Genomic DNA, 20776 nt, shown 5'->3' with positions numbered 1-20776 from the left:
CTTTTTTGGCTCAACTCGTTAAAGAGAGCCGGCTCTCAAACGGCTCACTTGCTTTGATGCATTATATTACGAATTATTATGTTGTATAAAGAAGTTAAGAGAAAAAGGAAGTATAAAGGGAGAAAATGAAAAAAGACAGGTTTGTGGTTATCCCCTTTAATCAGTACATTACCAACAATAATCCAATGCAGAAAATGAATAATTTGAATAAGAAAATGTATTATTCTACTTAATTATATTTGCATGTATTTTTTCCTTCTACAGTGAACGTCCAAGCTACCTCATTTTTTAACTTTTTTTTATAATAAACCTCATTCATGTCGAGAGACTAAATGTCAATTAACGATATATGTATGTAACGAAACACATGCACAATATAACATGTTAAACTACATAAATAAACACGTTTGGAAAAAAAATATGGTTTAAGATTATTTTGTATTTTGAAAAGGAAAATACGACAGTTTGTAAGGGCATGGAGCCGTGGAGGTTGACAGGTATGTATTAATCCCTGGGAAATAGTATCGATCCAATCCAAATACGTCCTTATTGTCAATAATATCGGTATTTGGATGAATCCGCCAGCCCATAAACGAAGGTGCACGGCGCGCATACCTGGCAGTTCATTGACAGGAGGCGTCGGTTTCTCTGCGAGGCGCCGGGCGACGGTGGCGTTGGCGCAGACGCCGCGTCCCTCCAGGAGCGCCTGCAAGGGTCTGGTCTCCCCGGGTTGGTGCTGGCACGAAAACCCTGACCCACATCTGCCGGTATATACGCCGCACGGCTGCCCAAAACTGAGCGCGCACGCCAGGCAACAGCCGCAGCCGGGTTCTCGGACCCGTTCGGAGCAATCCTTGGGTAGCGGTTTGCAGGCCAGACGCGCTCCGTCATCGCAAGGATCGCACTTGATCACCGGACCCAGCGCACCTGACCCGCAACCCAAAGACGCCAGCAGCAAAGTCGCGCAGATTGCGCGCAAGCACGAATCCATGCTGGTGGCGTACGTGTGCAATCCTACCCTGGAGACTCCTCCCGCTCTCTCATTCGCGTCAATCCACCGAACAGAAACGTCTCAATATATAGACCCTGGGACTCTAGTCACTCCCCTCGCTGATGAATTGCCTCCACTCTTCTCTGCCTTTTCTAATCACAGCAATGTACATGACTTTATGACTAAAAAGTCGGTCAACTTCAATTTTTGTAGCTCTAAAACAACGATGAGCAATATATGGCTCGCGGGCCAGATGGGGTAATTTTCATGAGTATATTTGGCTCAAAAAGACATACCTGTCAACCTCCAGGGCTCCATGCCCTTACAAACTGTCGTATTTTCCCTTACATAATATAAAAAAAAATCTTACACCATATTTTTTTTCAAATGTGTTTATTTATGTAGTTTAACATGTTATATTGTACATGTGTTTTGTTATATCATATATATTGTTAATTAACATTCTGTTATGAAATACTGAGTTGCTCGACATGAATGAGGTTTATTATAAAAAAGTTCATAAATTAAGTAGCTTGGACGTTCACTGTAGAGGGAAAAAATACATGCAAATATAATCAAGTAGAATAATACATTTTTAAATTCAAATTATGAATTCATTTTCTGCATTCAATTATTGTTGGTAATATACTGATTAAAGGGTTAACCACGAACCTGTCTTTTTTCATTTTCTCCTTTTATACTTCTTTTTTTTTCTTAACTTCTTTATACAACACCAATGATTTGTTATATAATGCATTAAAGCAAGTGAGCCGTTTGAGAGCCTGGTCTCTTTAATGAGTTGAGCCGAAAAAGCCGGTTCTCTAAAAAGAGACGGACTTCCTTTCACTACACAACTCGAACTCGTCTGACTTGATTGATTTGCCGTTTTGTGATGGTCGGTTTATACCGGATGGCACCCATAATTGACAAATTTGCGTTTTTCTGTACAGATTTTCTTGTACGTCGTACGCTTCTTGAAATGCATAATAAACATACAGGTTGACAGGAATGCTATTTTAACGCATTCAGCCCGGGAGTGCAACACACTAACAGTGGTAGGTAGCACTGTAGAGCTTTTCTAACTTTAAAGCTGGTAAGAAGAAATGTCAGTGAGATTTTTCAGTCGGTTAGCCAATGACAAGCATCAGAAAACAGTAATCACTTGTTTTTTGTGGGAGTTGCATTCCAAAAATGTCCTGCAATAGTTAAAACCCACAAAGTACAAACATTTATTCATTAATTAGATATCAGTGACATATAATGTAACATGAAACATACCTCGATGGCCTTTGGAGTTTGCTGGTTCGAGCTTGGGCCGAGTTAAACCTAGGACTTCCTGCTTGGCGCTTGGCATTAGGGATTGGAATTGGGGGGTTTGGTCACCCAGTGACTCCATCCGACAAGTGTTGCAGAAGACCCCTGGTTAATCTGTGATAAGGTGAGGAAAATGGAAAAAAAAGGAGTAACATATAATACATATACGACTCTAACGAAATAACATCTATAGAGCCACAAGACCACAGAACTGCAGTTGAATAACGGTCTTTGTTGTCATTGTACAATAGTATAAGAAAATTGGAGGAATTCTCATTTCAATGTAAGACAGCAAAGTAGAGAGCAGCCGGCTAGCTGCACGTTAGCATCAGGGCTTTTCAAATAGAGCCAGGTGTTCGTGAAAATTAAAATACAAACATCAAGAATGTAGCGGTTTCCCAAATGTTATAGTTATAGGTCATTCATTTTATGGGCAATTGATCTGCGATTCGTGAGGTACAGGCTCTGCAGGGGTTCCTTGAGTTGTTACGTAGCAGAAACACTAGGCCGGACCAGCAGCACCGCGAGTGCCTTCTCCCCAGACATTGACTCAGTCTCTTCCCGGACCCGATAACAATCCGCGGAGCATCTGCTGGTGATCAGCATTACATTGCACTCTTCTGACTTTCCTCAGAGTGCAAATTTACGGAATTCCTTTTCAATGCAACAAGCCGTTTAAATATTAGCTGTCGCCGTCCTTCACAGTTTTATTTGCTCCTTGTTTTGGAACCATTGTTTAAGACCACAATAATGGCCAAAATTAACCTCAGTAAATGCCAGAGGGAGAAATATTTTAAGAGTAATATTTATTATTATAATTATTATGATTTCATGTATTTCATAAAATGATCAAACGTCACACAGTGAAATAAATTGCACTGAAGGATTAGCTTTTGTTTGGCGGCTTTGTTGAATTTCTTTCTTACAATATACTGAAAAATAAGATATGTAACGAAACACATGTACAATATATAAGTGTATATATATGTGTATATATATATATATATATATATATATATATATATATATATATATATATATATATATATATATATATATATATATATATAAATTGTCCCTAGGTGTGAATGAGCGAATGAGTTGTCTGTCACTGTGTGCCCTGCAATTGGCTGCCAACCAGTTCAGGGTGTCCCCTGCCCACTGCCTGGAGATGGCTGGGATGGGCTCCACCCTAATGAGGATAAGCGGTACGGCTAATATATATATATATATATATATATATATATATATATATATATATATATATATATATATATATATATATATATATATATATATATATATATATATATATATATATATATATATATATATATTTGGTTTCCTGGCTCTTCAGGTCAAAAAGGTTCCCGAACCCTGTTCTAAAATATAACCACCCTCATTTGTTACTCTGCGGCTGAGATAATTCAGCCCCTGGATCGAATCTTCACACTCACGGCCGAAATAAAACATCTTATCTTTAAGTGATACAAGAACCACAGTGCATTTGATTGTTCAGAAACACTTTCAAATTAAGTGAGCCTTGTTTGAGGAGAAATACCCAAATTCACCCACAGGGTGCGCCAAGTATGAGTTCGATTCAGTTAGTGTTTGAGTAATAAGTTCAAAGACCCTTTGCTGTCTGGTCTAGCCGTGGCCCCTCCTCATCTCAATTCATTTTTTTACCAATGGCACTTAATATCACTATTACATCCAAACAATTTGTTCTGGGGGCCACATAGAGAATATTTAAAATAGATACAGGTCACGTTTTTTATTATTATTATTATATTAATAAAAATAACAAAAGTAATAATAATAACAATAATTATTGTTATTGATTAACCAATGTTTTCCCTGTAATTTATTTAACTACAAAACAATTATACAAATAAAAACGGTAGTGGGTTTTTATTTGAAATATGTTTGATTAGTTGTTTTGTAGTATTTCGGCTTTAATTTGTACTCTTTAGCACCTCATGAAATATAAACAAAATATACATAGATATAAATAATGAGCAAAAATACATGGACTATCATATAAATGTGCATTTTTAAAAAAATACTAGTATGTTGGGAAATTTGCATTTATTTTACATACAATGAGTCTCACCTGGGCAGCACGGCGGCGCAGTGGTTAGCGCATGTGCGGCACAGTTCATGTCTTGGGAACCTCCTGCGTGGGTTCGAATCCAGCTCCAGACTTCCTGTGCGGAGTTTGTGTGTTCTCCACGTGCTTGTGTGGGTTTCCTCCGGGCACTCCGGTTTCCTCCCACATTCCAAAAACATGCATTTCAGGTGAATTGGTCCAAATTGTCCCTAGGTGTGAATGAGCGAGTGAGTTATCTGTCCCCGTGTGCCCTGCGATTGGCTGGCAACCAGTTCAGGGTGTCCCCTGCCAACTGCCCGATGATTGCTGGGATGGGCTCCCCGCGACCTTAATAAGGATAAGCGGTACAGCTAATGAGATGAGATGAGATAAGATGAGATGAGATGAGATGAGATGAGCCTCACCTAGAGGGAGCGGTGATCACTGTCGGCCATCTTGCTGCTATAGGTAAAAAAAAAAGAAAGAAAAAACACCTCATAAAAGGCTGGGCAAAAAATTGTGCGGTTTGGTTCCTTTGAGTCTCCGTAGTTTGTATTCTTCATTCCACTCACTTTAGATTGCCCAACACAAAACAGCGACAGACACAATGTCCCTTCAAAAGTTTATTTTCAAGAGTTGTTTTTATGCATTAGCAATTATTTAGGGGGTTGCTTTTTCAAACTACAAAATTTAAGTTTAAAATTCATCTCTCATCTCTCATCTCATTAGCCGTACCGCTTATCCTCATTAGGGTCGCGGGGGGCTGGAGCCCATTCCAGCCATCTCCAGGCAGTGGGCAGAGGACACCCTGAACTGGTTGCCAGCCAATCGCAGGGCACACGGGGACAGACAACTCACTCGCTCGCTCATTCACACCTAGGGACAATTTAGACCGGCCAATTCACCTGAAATGCATGTTTTTGGAATGTGGGAGGAAACCGGAGTGCCCGGAGGAAACCCATGCAAGCACGGGGAGAACATACAAATTCCGCAAAGGAAGTCTGGAGCTGGATTTGAACCCACGACAGGTTCCCATGACATGAACTGTGCCGCACAAGCGCTAACCACTACGCCGCCGTGCTGCCCAAGTTTAAAATTGTATGTATTATATATTTCTTTATCTCTTCATGGGTTATTTCAAATACAATTAACCATTCTTGGGTGTTTTATTGCCGTTTTAGTAACTAAATTGCTTTATTTGGTGGGTTGTCCAAAACAAAATAGATCCAAACAAAAAAAACGTTTTTCTTAGCTTCAAAAACTGGTAGCCTCTTTGACTATTTAACACTTAAAAACGATATGGCGACTGGCTTGCTAGGGTGCTGGTGTTCCTCTGATGATGTCACAGCTCAGGATGACAAAGACAAGACAAGCTCTCTTTAGAAGGCATTGTCTCAGATAATAAATGGAATACAGTAATCTCTCAGTTATCGTGGTCAACGAGGACCAAAACCCCCTGCAAAAAGTTAAAATCCGCAAAGTAGCGTCGCACCTTCATCAAAGTCCCCGAGGGTCAAACTTACCTCGAGATGACGTCCTTACCGAGGGAGCGTATACGACTGCGACCAATCAACAAATACAGATCTACAAATTAAAACACAGAACACGGAATTGCAGTTAAACGAATGGTCTGTGTTGCCATGATACAAAAGTTAAAGGAAATCTGAGGGCTTTCTCAACGTAAGAAAGCAATTTAGAGAGCGGCTGGCTAGCCGCACCTTGGTCAAATTCAGATTGAGCCAGGTCTCTGTGATGATAAAAATGCAAGTCTTGTATGTAGCTGTTTCCCACGCGTAAATGGCATTGGTGGGATACAGGATCGGTAGGGGTGGCTTGAAAGAGTTCCTAGCAGTCGGCTGAATCGGCAACTTCGGTTTTGCCCTCTCCCTAAGTCGCTTCCCGGAGCTGATAACAACCGCCTCGGATTTTCGATTCATTGTAGTTGATTCTTTTTTTTTTTTTTTCAAAATGACCTAGCGGTCAAAATGCTTCCCAGTTTGTTTTGGGTGACTACATTCAATTGAATTGTTTGACTGACAGCACACACCAGCTTATCACAGTCGCACAGACAGTCACTCCTACCTGACACATACAACCCCCGTGCCCCCTGTGCTGTGTGCTGTGTGCTCTGAACACAACGCACAATCCGTTGATATCAATGACAATAAAGACGATTCTATTAAATTCAAAATCTGTGAAGCAGTGAACCAACAAGGTCTCCGTATCGGTCCAAGAGGGGTCTCTGTATACCGATGAAATATATATATCGATTTTACGAAGAAAAACACTTGGAGTATTTCCTCACATTTTCCATGTAAAAGAATTCGTCAATGCCTTCACCGGCTTTTGTCCAGGCAGATCTGGCACCATGCCCGCCATCCCTCACCCCTTCACGGGCGGCCCTACAGCAGAGACCTTCTGGCTGGAATTCCAAACATGTTTCATATTCAGGGAGCGAGCGGAGGGGAGTCGAGAGTCAGGAGGGGGGCAAGCAGATTTTCCTCGCTGGCCTCTTTAGGACGGGGTCTTTTCGGAGCCACCTGCACATTTTCTGCATAGCAGCAGCCAACATGGGCCGCTGCTGGAATGTCATCCCGTGGAGCAGCCACTCAATAAAGGGGGAGTGTGAAGAATGTTGATAGTGCGCACACAGGATATTACTTTACTGTACATGTGTTCGACACGAGTTGCCGACTTGACACATTTTCATCTGGTGTAATTTGAAATGTTTTTTGGACCGTTTGAGCGGCGCTAGCTAGGCAGGTGTCGCTAAAAATAAACCTGGCCGCAGGGTGTGCTTCAAGCTTAATATGCCACATACGTCCATGCCATCTATAATACTCTCAATTCAATAGGAGTGGAATATCGCGTATATTCGATGTAGATGTCTTTGAAATAGTTTAAACCGAGACAAAATATTAAATATACAATATTTTGGAAGGTGAAGAAAGCAATCATGAAGAATAATAAAACAGCATCGCCCTCAATAGATCATCAAAATAAATGACTTTACCAAGTTTAGACATATTGTGAGTGGAGACGTTGGATACCACGTTTTTTCAGACTGATATCAGCACGATTATCCATCTCTTGAGTAGTAGTCAATTCCGATTCAATGCATCTTATAGCATGGGTGTCAAACTCACTTTAACTTTTGGGAAACATGGGAGAAAAAAACTGTAATGGGGGCCGGATAAGTAGATGAAAATAAGAAAGAGAGGCAGAAAGAGAGAACAAGAACAAGAACAAGAGAGAAAGAAACCAAGAGAGAGAAAAGGAGAGAGAGAGAGAGAGAGAGAGAGTTAGAGAGAGAGAGTGAGAGAGAGAGAGAGAGCGAGAGAGAAAGAAATAGACAAACAAAGAAACAAAGAAAGAGTGAGAGAGAGAGAAAGGGAGAGAACGAGAGAAAGAAAGACAAATACTGGCTTTGTTAATTTCAAGTAGACTTTTTTCATACTGCAGCCGATTTTCCTCTTGTGCTTCTCTGGGTGTTGTCTCGCGGGCCAGATTAAAACCTTTGGTGCGCCTAATCTAGAGCGTGGCAGCATGTTTGACACAAGTGTTTTCAAGGGACTCAGTGTAATATTTGACCACTAGATATCACTGTATCTCGTAATTCAACCCCACACTTCTATTTCAAAGCACAAAGAAGATTGCAAAGTACGGCAACTCAAATTGGACAAACTGCACTGTTTTTATTTTCTTTTTTTTTCCTTAATATTTTGGGTTCTTGCTGGTACCATGAGTAACAAGGTCGCAGACAATCATGACAGGCGTGCCCTATGTTATTTCAAATGAATACAAAATTCTAGACTTAAAAGTACTTAAAAAAATACACATTTAGATGATAATTGTGTATGTGTGTATGTAAATCAATCGTTTTTTTATAAAAGTTTTTTAACCACTAGGACACACAAAATAATACATGTTGTCCCTTTATTTAGGAAAAAAACTACATTCCTTCTGCCAAAAAAGACTATTTCAAAAAAGGCTTTAAAATCCTGGCAACATAGTTTTCTCTAAATGGACATTATTTATTATTTAAGCTGTTGCTGTATGGTGTAGTGCAACATAAAAACGAGTGCTAAAAAAACAAGGCAAAATACAAACTACGAAGGTTCAAAGTGACTGAAACGCACCATCTTACTTCTAATTATTTTGCCCTTTTTGAAGTTTTGGGGTGTCTGTGGCAGCAAGACGGCGGACACTTATGTCAGCTCCTTTTTTAGTAGGGCTCATGTTATGTAAAATAAATGCTAATTTCTCGACCTACGAATATTTTTAAAAAATGCACTTTCGTACGATTCTTTAGGTATTCTTGTTTATTTAAATCAATATTATTTTTACAATGATTTGAAAATAACAATACTCCTCAAAGGAGCTAAATAAAACACTCTCTTTAATCTTTTTTAATGGTTTTATACTATTACCTTAACCTTTACTTCGTTGTATTGCAGTTTACTTTTCGCCGTTTCAATAATTTGCAGATTTTCATTGTGTATTGTGTTCTGCATTTTAATTAACTAAACAGCCACCCCACCCATTTTCTGCCTGTGTCTGCCTGTGTGTCAATAACATAGCTGTCTAAGATGTAAAGAGCTTGACCAACCTACACGCAAATATCAATGTCAAATTTTGGGCAAAAGCCATGAAGGCAACAAAACCTTCTGGACCCACAAAAGCACCAAAAGACAGAGGAAGATGCCTTCTATTGCCCACATAGTTGGACTTCTCCACATGCTTAAGGAAGGTAAAAGCATTTTCATACCACATTTTTGTTTCACCTGTAACGAAAATGGCGACAAAATATCATCTTAAGTAAGGTGGATCATTTTCTAATCAAATCAAATCAAATGTATTTGAAGAGCACTTTTCCGGAGAAAAATGCCACTCAAAGTGCTGGATAAAAACATTCAGCATGCAACAAGAATGTAGATTACCCCCCAGACCAACAAAAAAATAGAAATAAAAAATAAAATCAACTGCAGTACAAAATATAAAAGTATCAAATATATATAAAATATTATATGGTAAAATCAAAAATCAAAAATAAAAATAGAAAATAGAAAATATCAATTCAGGGCCATATTGAAAAAGTGGGTCTCCTGAAACCTTCAGAAATCATCTGTAATTTATGATAATATATCATTGCACGTGGCGGCATGGTGGTTGGGTGGTTAGCGCGCAGCCCCACGGTGCAGAAGTTCAAGGTTCAAGTCCAGCTACTGCAGCCTCCCCGTGTGGGGTTTGCATGTTCTCCCTGTACTTGCGTGGGTTTCCTCCGGGCATTCCGGTTTCCTCCCACATTCCAAAAACATGCATGTCAGGCTAATTGGCAGGTCCAAATTGTCCCAGGGTGTGAATGAGCGATTGAATGGTTGTCTGTCTTTTCATGTCACATTTTTGTTCTACAATCATCCACATGATGCCAACTGAATACAACCCCTCGCAAAAAATATGGAATCACCAGTCTTGGTCAAGCCATCACTACGACATTATACTCTGTTGAAAAAAAACTCAGATCACAAACATGAAACAATCGAGTCGAAAGAGTAGAAACAATTGAGTAGAAAATAAGGACAGACCAAGTAAATTTCCTTTCCTCAATTGGGCACCTGGCTTAGAATAAGACTGATTTTGGTCAGTAGTACCAAACAGTGCAGTTATCACACCTTGGAGTGCTCCTGGACTAAGTGAATTGGCAAAAATCATCGCTCCAACAAGAGAGATGTCTCTTGAGACCAAAGACAGGATTGTCAAACCTCTTGAAGAAGGTAACTCTGTTTGTATGGTTGCCAAAGATGTGGACTGTTCACAGTCAGCTGTATTTGAGTTGTTTCTTCAGAATAAAATGTCTGAGTGAGGGCTTGCCCAAGACTGGTGATCATATACTTTTTGCTAGGGGTTGTATAATCTGAAGTAAAGTTGATATGACATAAATACAGTACAATAGCGCAATATAGCAGTAAGATTAATTCTAAAATAATGATTTGACAGTATAGAATGATTTGTTGAAAAAAAAAAACCTTTTATAAAGTACAATACTTAGTGGGTTTTGACTATCACGGACCTTTTCGAACATAACACTAAGCAAAAAACGAGGGATTACTGTATGTGGAATAATAAATGGCACCTGGCACCAAATCCACTCTTTTGCTGACTGGAGTTTTTCCAAAAATAACTTTTCCAAACACTTTCTATCATGCTGAGTTTTATGGTGTGTAGGTGCAGCTCCATCATCCATTCTTCATGCTTTGAATCCAGTCCAAAGAGGAAAATGTACAGTTTGTTATTTTCAGATAATTACCTCAATTTGAACCCGGTTCCCCTAAGCGGTGTTTATGTCTCCGAACACTTACATACTGTATATAATGTGTAGGTGTGTTTGGGTGAGACAGGAACGGGTGGAGCCCTTGAGGAATGAGCCCGTCCTGCGTATCACATGACTACCCGGGTAAGGTCAATGTTTTTCTTTGACGTTCTTTCTCTTGCTGATCTTATCGCAGACAGACTTTGTGCTTTTTTGAACTAATATTCTCTTTGGGCGGTTGAATTTGCCTGTGCCTGCTACTATTGCAAATCTTGTACTGGCTGTTGCTGTTTTTCTTTATTAGTCTCTCCTTTTGTTATTCATCTTCTTTTTTTCATCCTGATTCGGTTTCTCCATTTCTTGTTCTTCCCGTCCTCTTGTTCTTGTTTCTCTCCTTTGACTCCTTTTGCGTCTTCACCTTCCTCTAATTCTTCTTTTCTGAGCCATCCATCCATCCATCCATTATCTGCACCGCTTATCCTCAGTAGGGTCGCGGGGGGTGCTGGAGCCCATCCCAGCCATCAGTGGGCAGTGGGCAGGACACACCCTGAACTGGTTGCCAGCCTGTCGCAGGGCTTCTCTGAGCCCATTTTAATAATTTTATTTTGATTCGTATCCATCTTTTTCTATTATTTTCTTTTGTAGTTTCTTCTTCTTATTGTCCTCTTTCTCTCCTCATTCTTATTCACCTTCCAAATCTTTTCGCCTCATTCTTCCTTTTATAATGATTTTTAAGGTTGAATCTTCTTTGTTCCCTTTTTCCAAATTCATGTTTACCTTCTTTTCCTTCCCCTTAGTCTTCATTGAATTCTAATTCTTCTACGTCTTTTTGTATTTCCTTTTTTATTCCCCTTTTCTTAATTTTCTTCATTTTGCCTCATCTTCTTTTTCTTTTCCTTCCTTGTGTTCTACTTCCTCTCTTTTCTTTCATTTTCTTTTCTTTTTCATCTTTTGTACCCTTTATTTGCCAATTTCTTCTTCATTTTTTTTCTTAATTTTTTTCTCCTTCTTCTCCTTTTTTATATTCCTCCTTATCCACGTGTTTTATAATACCCTTTTTCTTCCTCTTCTTCTATTTCTTCTTGATCTTTTTCTCTATTTGTTTGCTTCATCATCATATTCTTACTTATTTTTTCTTTTTCTTTCTTCTTTTTCTCCATCCACTTTTTGTTTTCCTAACCCATTTCCTTATATTTTTATTCTATTTTTATACTTCTTTTTTCTCCTTCATTTTCTTCCTCTTCCTCTCTGAAGTAGACATGGATTGTTGTTTGGACTGAATGTGAACATTTCTCCCATTCTGATCTAAGTCAACAAATATTAGAATATACATTGCCTATAGAAAATTAAGGAGAAATTTCCCCCAGCTCTCTCTGTAAAACCCCAAATCTTTAAGTTGTTAAATATTTACTTTTGCTAATCCGGCACACGATAATTGTGCAGGGACATTTTTAAAAGACCTGGAAACAGTCAGGCCTTTGCTGATTGAGTCTTATGGGGAGGGAAACATTTCGGCTGATTTTAGTAACCTGCATGGAGATGTGTGTGTGCATATTCGGGCTGAACTCCCACCCCCCAGAATCAATTGAGGGTGCATTTTATAATATAGTGCAAAATACATGAAATTATGCTGATCCCGAACATGTGTTGTGATTTAAATTGGTGATTTACGATAGTTAGCTGAGCTGGCTGTCATGAGCTAGCAAGTTTGGCTGTGACACTTTGTGCTTGGTCTGAAATTCTCCACAGTCACCCCCCCCTCCTCCACCGGTCCCAGACAACATGGCTTCCTATGTCCACACAAGGCTGTCTGCTCCAGACTTTTTAACATCTTTTCACACATGCACGTACATTTCCTCACATGTGTGAAGGAGGTCTGAGCGCTCTGTCAATGGTGCGTGAGCGGACGACAGTGAAACACACAAAGTGCCTTTTCATTCAAGCTTCATTTATATTAGTCTGTTCACACTTCACTGCAGTAGGCCTGGCTTTAAACACACGGCGAGTGAAAAAGCACCTGAACCAGGTGGCCCCGGTGGTGCGCCGTATCATTACGGACACAACATTAGTCATTGTGAACAAAGACTCGATTAGAGTGGTGATATCCCTTACCCGGCCTATTTATTATCTTCTCGTTGTTTTGTTAGCGCTGGTGGTCTGCGATTATATAATGTGATGTCAATATTGTGGATGGCGGGTTAGCACTTTTCATTGTCAGCACCAGGAGTGGATGGAGAGTAGCCTTCAAATCTAGAGGTGACCTTTGAGAAAATGTGTTATAGACCAAGGGTCTTAAACTCAATTTATTTGGGGCCCACCGTAATATAATAATGTGATACCACCCACAGTGACTGGGTCAAAAATGTAGGTGTTATATTTGATCCCAATTTGTCATTTCAGTTACACGTGAAAAACATTACTTGAATAGCTTTCTTCCACCTCCATAATATTGCGTAGATTCATCCGATGCTGTCCCAATCAGATGCAGAGGTTCTAATTCATTACCTCTCGGCTTGATTACCATAATGTATTGTATTCTGGTCTACTGATGTCTAGCATCAAAAGTTTGCAGCTAAATCAGAATGCGGCAGCGAGACTCTTTACTAAGACTAAGTTTGACCATATCACTCCTATATTAGCTTATTTGCGCTGTTTCCCTGTCCGCTTAAGATGTGACTTTAAGGTTCTCCTACTAACATTCAAATATTTTCATGGACTTGCACCCTCTTATCTCTCTGATTTGATCTCCCCCTATGTTCCTACACAGAGCATCCGCTCTGAAAATGCCGGTCTACTTGTGACTCTGAGAGCCAAGAAGAAGTGCAGGCTCGAGAACGTTCTCCATCCGGGCCCCGGTGCTGCGGAATACTCTGCCTCCAGAGATAAGATCTGCAACCTCAGTGGAACTTTTTAAATCTAGACTTAGGACCCACTTCTACTCAATAGCTTATTATTGATGCCTACTTCATATTTTTCTTTTCCAGTCTTTTTCAGACTGCCTGGCTGGTAGTGACCCAACCTTAAAATTCAAGCATTTTCAAGGATTTCCAGCACAAAACCTGAAAGTGGATGAAAAGTCCATCTCATCCCAAATATGGCTGTTTTTGATAAATAGTTGCACCAATCATAATAGATTAAATGGAAGATTGAGAAGATGAAAAAAGCAAGAAAAGGAACACGAGGAAGGATAAAAAAAGAAGAAAATTGAAAATAATGGAAGAAAATTAGGAAAAGGAAACACAAGAAGACGTGGAAGAATGAAAATTCAGGAAGATTAAGGGAAAGGAAAAGAACATAAACATGAATTTAAAAAAACGAAGGAAGAGGAAAATGAACAATCTCAATGTTCATTAAAAGAGGAAAATACTACTACAGTAATACTATAATACAAAAATACTCCTACAGAAATTAAATCAGAAATACTACAAAATACATCACTGTGATATTAATAAAGGCGGAAAAGATTATGAAGGGAAAAAAAGAATGAGAAGAGAAAGATGACGATGGAGAAGAAGAAAAATGTGTCCCCATTTATTTTGTAGGTAAAACCTGGTTTCGTGAGAACGGCCAGCTTGGTGGTCTCCGTCAAGACACTGATGAATCAGGAAATTTACATAACAAAATTGGAATTTATTTAAACTGAAAAATGGTGCCTCTTTTTTTCACCCAAATTTGGACATTTAACATAAAAAAGTCAAACAAAATAAACGAGTTATCCCACACCATTTCTAACTGTCTCATTGCTAGCTCATGACTCTCACTAGCGAAACAAACAGAGCTCACAAGCCAAATCAAAAGTAAAAGGGAAACAAGAATATAGGCTCTGATATTTACTCCCAAAACAAACTGCAGTGGTACTATTTATTGCCCCTGCTTGCTGTACAGATTAATTAAAATTGGGCCAGTTCTCTCGTGTATTTTCTTTGCAATTACCTCTCCTGTGTCATTAATCCTGCAGTTTAATTTATCAATCTGAGAAAATTGCTCGCATAAGTCAACAACTTTGGATGAAATATATTCAACACCGATGCATTCTTGCGTAAAGTACCAATGCTCTCTTTTTCTGTTTATCTTCTTCTATTTCAAATAATACAGAAAGAGACCAAGCTCTCAGGTCTGTTACGGTCGATGCACCTGTGGGCTTGCACTTCCGTCCTGCCCACCCAAGAAATTCTCAAATTTCAACACCAGCAAACAGACAAGTTTGAGAAGGATGAAGACATTTTTCATCACTACTGTATTCTTTCACTCTAGAGTTTGAGCCGACCTGCCCCGGCTCGTGTTGCAAGTTTAAGTCTACTGTTTTTCTCCCTAAAGCTAATGTACCATATTTTCCAAACTATACGGGCACCCCTCAAAAATATTCGTTTGTCATATGTTTTTCTTACAGAAGGGACACTAGACTATAAGGCAAATTAAATTAAATTACAGTAAAGACTATAGTAAGAGCCTCCGTGTTTATTCTATATAAATGAAATGAAATGATCTGCATTTCTATAGCGCTTTTCAAGTCAATAGAAATGTGTTTTATTTTCATATTAATTCTTAGTGCTTTACAATGTGCTCCACATTTCCCAATAGCGGCCTTGCAGCCATGTAAGGCGCTAACCTGCTTATTGGGGGTATTAGGGGTTCAGTGTCTTACCCAAGGACACTTCGACATGTAACACGGACGAGCCGGGATTCGAACTGGGATTCCTTGATCCCAAGACGAGCGCTCCACTTCCTGAGCTACTGCCGCCCATATATAGGGTTGGTACATCTTTTCATGGCCAAATCCAAGCACTTTTTAAAGACTTTCAAAGCCAATTTCTAAATATCCCCAGTACCACTTAATCGGGTTTGGTGCCAACCTTGTACCCACTGTCCTTTTGTGTGTCTGCAACAAAACTAGTATAAAAATACTACAAAATGACTACATCCATTCATCCATTATCTGCACTGCTTATCCTCAGTTGGGCTGTGGGGTACCACAAGACATAATATAAAATTTAGTGTTAAAAATCATTGACCTAGAATATTATTTTGTCTTCAGTCTGAAAAGAAAAAAAATACTCAAAAATACTAGTGCAGTAATACTATGATTTAAAAAATACTATTACAGAAATGTTACAACATAAATACAAAAATACAACCACAGTAATATTAACAAATTCTAAAGAAATACTACAAAAATAATAGTATGGAAATACTTCAAAATACCTCTACAGAAATACTAACAAATACCACTACAGTAACACTTCTGTACAATAATGCTACTACAAAAATAGCGTGACAGAAAAACTACAAAAGTACTTCTGCAGAAATATTATGACAGTAATACTCCAAAATACAACCAGAGTAATACTACAAAGTACCAATACAGTAACACTGTACAAAAATACTGCTACATAAAAATCGCGACAGAGATAATACAAAAGTACATCAACAGAAGTACTACAAAATACAATGACAGTAATACAACAATAATACTACCGATATACTACAAAAATTATACAATAAAAATATTACTGTTGGGATTTTACAAAATTCTTCAAAACAAAAGTACAGTAATACTATATAAACACTACAAAAATCAGACTTCAGAAATACTAAAAAAATACAACAAAAATAAAACTACTGTAACACTACAGCAAAACTACAAAATTATGACTAGAGAACTACTACAAAAATACAACTACAGTAATGTTAGAGATATTTTAAAATCTACTAAAGAAATACTACAAAAATATGACTGCAAAATAGGAAAGGAAAATATTTCTTTAAATGACATAATTTTTATAATTAATATTATAATTTTTAAGCGTGCCCGGGTTGAGTTTTGGGTGCTCTTAAGTGTAAACCTGAACTGGTGAGCAACGATTTTCATTCATTTAACTTGCTGCCATAAAAGTATATTTCACTCGTTACTCATCCACATAGGGAGGGATGATGCTTTACATAACGCCATACATACTAATACCAGCTGCCGTTAATCACCATGGAAGAAGAAATGCAATGACAAAGCGAACCCACCAGAAAGCAGTGTCTATGTTGTTTTTAGGCAGACATGATTTCATTTTCTTCATTTAATGCATGGTCAGACTACCAAGATATATGGCACAAATTTGCAAGCACTACACCCAAAATTCGAGCACTTCTCCAATTATTTCAACACAATATTCAAATTCCAGCATTTTTAAGGACTTCAAGTACCCGTAGGACCACTGTAGATAGCCATTAGGCTCTTTTAACCTCTTTGTACAGTAACAGCAATGATGAATCAGTTTGTATTGCTGATTATCATTGCAACGGATAAGGAACCCAAATCGCCGTGGTGAGGGTGCCGACACTTTACCACTAAGACCAGTGGTGCAAATGACATGCGAAAAGGCATGGGAGGTTATTTCATCCTCGCAGTGTATTTACTCACAAGGAAATCAGTCAAGAAGTCACAGAACCCTCAGATCAAGTTTGAACTCGATTGATTGAAATACCCACAGGTGGTCGAGAGCTTCCAGGTCTTTATCAGCAGGAAGTTTGCTTCTTTGCTCGCCTTGGAAATCCGCACAAAAAAAAAAGTAATGATCAACAATCCCGAATGTATCACCACAACAATAAAAAATAAAAGATATACATACAGCAGTGCTAATATTGTGCCAGTTTCACTTCAATTAGGTGCTTTTAGTAGCAATCTTCAAGCGTCTGGTTGAATCTTTGACCACTCCTCTTGACAGAATTGGTGCAGTTCAGATAAATTTGATGGCTTTCTGACATGGACTTGTTTCTTCAGCATTGTCCTCAAGTTCTCAATGGGGTCAGGACTTTAGGAAGGCCATTCTAAAACCTTAATTCTAGCCCGATTTAGCCAATCCGTTACCACTTTTGATGTGTGTTTGGAGTCATTGTCTTGTAGAAACACTCAACTGCGACTCTGACTTTTCGTTATCTTGAATAATTTGAAGGTAATCCTCTTTCTTCGTTATCCCATTTACTCTCTCTAAATCTCTCCTTATCTTCTTTGTTTTTTTTATCCTCACTGTAAAATATGGACTGGAGTGCCACATCCAATTTTGTTGTCACAATATATTTAACCCATGTTGTAACAATGACAATAAAGGTATATTCTATTCTATTCTATTCTAAAGCACCAGTTCCATTGGAAGCAAAACAGCCTCACAGCATAATACTACCACCACCGTGCTTGACAGTAGGCATGGTGTACGCAGGGTTAGGTAGGGTTACTTTAACTGGATTACTTTCAATTACTTTTGGATTACTCAAATACCAATTATGCTAATAAAAGACAAAAGAAACTAAATATAAATAAAATTATGACTCACAACACGTGGTAAGCTTTCTCTCCTGGCTTTGATCTCTTTGATCTCCGGCAAAACTAACATAAAATGCGACAGAAACAAAATGAAAATAAATCCAAACAGCTTGCCAACATCATTTTTGCCGTTCCATGTATTTCGTTACCCCCCAAGCCTGCACAAAATTTAGTAATTTTATTCATATTTAGTATCTTTTGTCTTTTATTAGCATATTTGGTATTGGAGTAATCCAAAAGTAATTGAAAGTAATCCAGTCAAAGTAACCCTACCCAACCCTGGGTGTACGTGGGGTTAAAGGCCCTACCTTTTCTCCTCCAGACACATTGCTGGGCATTGTGGCCAAATAGCTTGATTTTTTTTTGTCTGACCACAGAACTTTCCACCAGAAGGTCTTATTATGACACATTCGATTTCTTTTATTTTATTATTATTTTATTTTCAACACAAGGATACTGCTAGGAGTGTTAATTTTCCTACAGGGATGAATAAAGTATCTATCTATCTATCCATCTTATTTTTTTCCATGTGACTAGAAGGAAACTTCAGTCGAACCTTAAGGTGTCGCTTTTGGAGAAAGGGCTTCCTTCTTGCACAGCAGCCTCTAAGTCCATGGAGATGCAAAACACGCTTGACTGTGGACACTGACACCAGTGTTCCAGCAGCTTCTAATTCTGGGCAGATCTACTTTTTTGTGATTCTCGGTTGAATCTTCATCCTCCTGACCAACTTTCTGTCAGCGGCATGTGATAGCTTTCGTTTTCTTCCTCATTGTGACAGTGACAAAAGAGTGCCATGTACCTTATACATACAAACAATTGTTTGCACTGTTGCTCTAGGGACCTGCAGTGTCTTTGAAATGGCTCCAAGTGACTTTCCTGACTTGTTCTAGTCAATTATTCACTTCTTCAGATCCATGCTGAGCTCCTTTAACTTACCATTTTAGGGTTTGTGGGCGTTTGCATTTAATAAGCCCTATTTAATCGCCTCAGAGAAGTCACCATCTGTAGTTACTCATAAATGCTCACAAGAAGTTAGGAGGCTATGCTATTAAGCTCATTTCATTAACAAATATTTCGAAGTCACCAAAATTTGTAATTCGTGTTGCTATACAGCAGATTTGATCACTTTATCTGTTAACCCGTAATAAAGTCATAATAGAACCAAATCTCATGAATGTTTTTTTGTGACAAAGAACTATCGGTTCCTATCACTCTTAGATAAAAATCAGAGTTGTAGAAATAACTCTAAATTCAAGAGAGCCATGACATTGTACTTCACAAGTGTATGTAAACTTTTGACCACAACTGTATCATGCCAAGTAAAAGGGATCATGTCCTTAATACAGTTGTGCAATAGAGATGGTGGTAGACTTCAGGTGAACTAGAACTCACCCGGTTCCTCTAACTATCAAAGGAGAATCTGTAGAATTTGTCCAGACCTACAAATACCTGAGTGTGGATCTGAACAATAAACTGGACTGGACTGCCAAGACAGAAGCTCTATGCAGGAAAGGACAAAGCCGACTGTACTTCCTCAGAAGGCTGGCGTCCTTCAACATCTGCAAAAAGCTCCTGCAAATGTTCTGTGAGACTGTTGTGGCAAGCGCCCTCGTCTATGCGGCAACGCGTTGGGGAGGCAGCGCTAAGAAGAAGGATGCCTCTCGTCTTTATAAACTAATGAGGAAAGTGGGCTCTGTTATAGGTACAGAGCTGGACAGCTTGACAACTGTAGCTGAGAGACGGGCACTGAAAAAGCTGCGATCAATCATGGACAATTCATCACATCCACTACACAGCATCATCTCCAAACGGAAAAGCAGCTTCAGCGACAGACTGCTGTCACAGTCTTGTTTCACGGACAGACTGAGGAGATAATTTCTTCCTCATGCCATGAGGCTCTTTAACACCACCCGGGGAGTAAAAGCCCACATTAAACCCCACCCCCACGTTTGGATATTACCTTATTTATCAGGTTCTGCACGGTTGCCCTGGCGCCCAGCTGGCACCGCCCCTTGACACCAGCTGACTCGCATTTATCGATTACTTCTGTGGGTACTTAAACGTACTCTTTTGAACTGCGCTTGGCCAGATCGTTGTTGAAAACTTGTTTATGCTTGGTCATACTTGTTGGACTTTGTTGCACTTCGGTGTAACATTCTGAAAGATTCCTGCAAGTTCTGTTTAATTCTGGAAATGGCTAGTTTGTTTTTTGGTCTGGTCCGTTTGTGTTTTGGACAACTTTTCTTTCTCAATTAAAGTGTGAGGACGTCTATGCAAATGAGTTCCTACTTCCTGCTTCCTGTTCTGTTTCGTGACACTATTTTTACAACAGTGTGTATTTTATGTAGCACTATTTAAATACTCTATATCAACACGTTATATTGGGTATTTCTGTATTCTACTTCTTTTATTTTATTATTATTTTATTTTCAACACAAGGATACTTTCGGAAGTATGAATTTCCCTATCAGGGATGAATAAAGTATCTATCTATCTAGAGCAGTAAGATTATTTTTAAATTTATAACATGACATGCAAATGTTATCTGTAAAAAAAGTTAATGAAGTACAGTACTTTTTTTCATCAAGCAAATACTTGAGCCTGTAAATTGGGTTTGTTCTTTGGTTTCGATATGGAATAGAGTAATAAATGAATAAATAAAGGTTTTGACTATTGCGGAACATTTTTGGAATGCCACCCCCGCGAAAAACGGATTATTCTAATCCTTTTGCAGGTGCTTTCAAAACAATCCACGTC

The 20776-nt window shown here is 38.8% G+C and overlaps 1 protein-coding gene across 2 annotated transcripts in view; it reads right to left on the bottom strand.

Moving 5' to 3' along the window:
• The window catches only part of LOC148374601 (insulin-like growth factor-binding protein 3), a 29806-nt gene extending 28776 nt beyond the window's left edge, over positions 1 to 1030 (bottom strand). For both annotated transcript variants that reach the window (XR_015850753.1, XM_088338515.1), the window contains exon 1: positions 616 to 1030. Coding sequence is in view for 1 of the 2 variants with exons in the window: in XM_088338515.1 (XP_088194641.1) it covers positions 616 to 991 (376 nt within the window). In the remaining variant the exon portion in view is untranslated. The remainder of the gene's footprint in view (positions 1 to 615) is intronic.
• Positions 1031 to 20776: the final 19746 nt, after the last annotated feature.

Source organism: Urocampus carinirostris, chromosome 1, assembly GCF_059441175.1.
Source record: "Urocampus carinirostris isolate Australia breed hairy pipefish chromosome 1, RoL_Ucar_1.0, whole genome shotgun sequence".
In the NCBI taxonomy this organism is placed as follows: domain Eukaryota; kingdom Metazoa; phylum Chordata; class Actinopteri; order Syngnathiformes; family Syngnathidae; genus Urocampus; species Urocampus carinirostris.
This window is presented reverse-complemented; position numbering and strand designations above follow the sequence as displayed.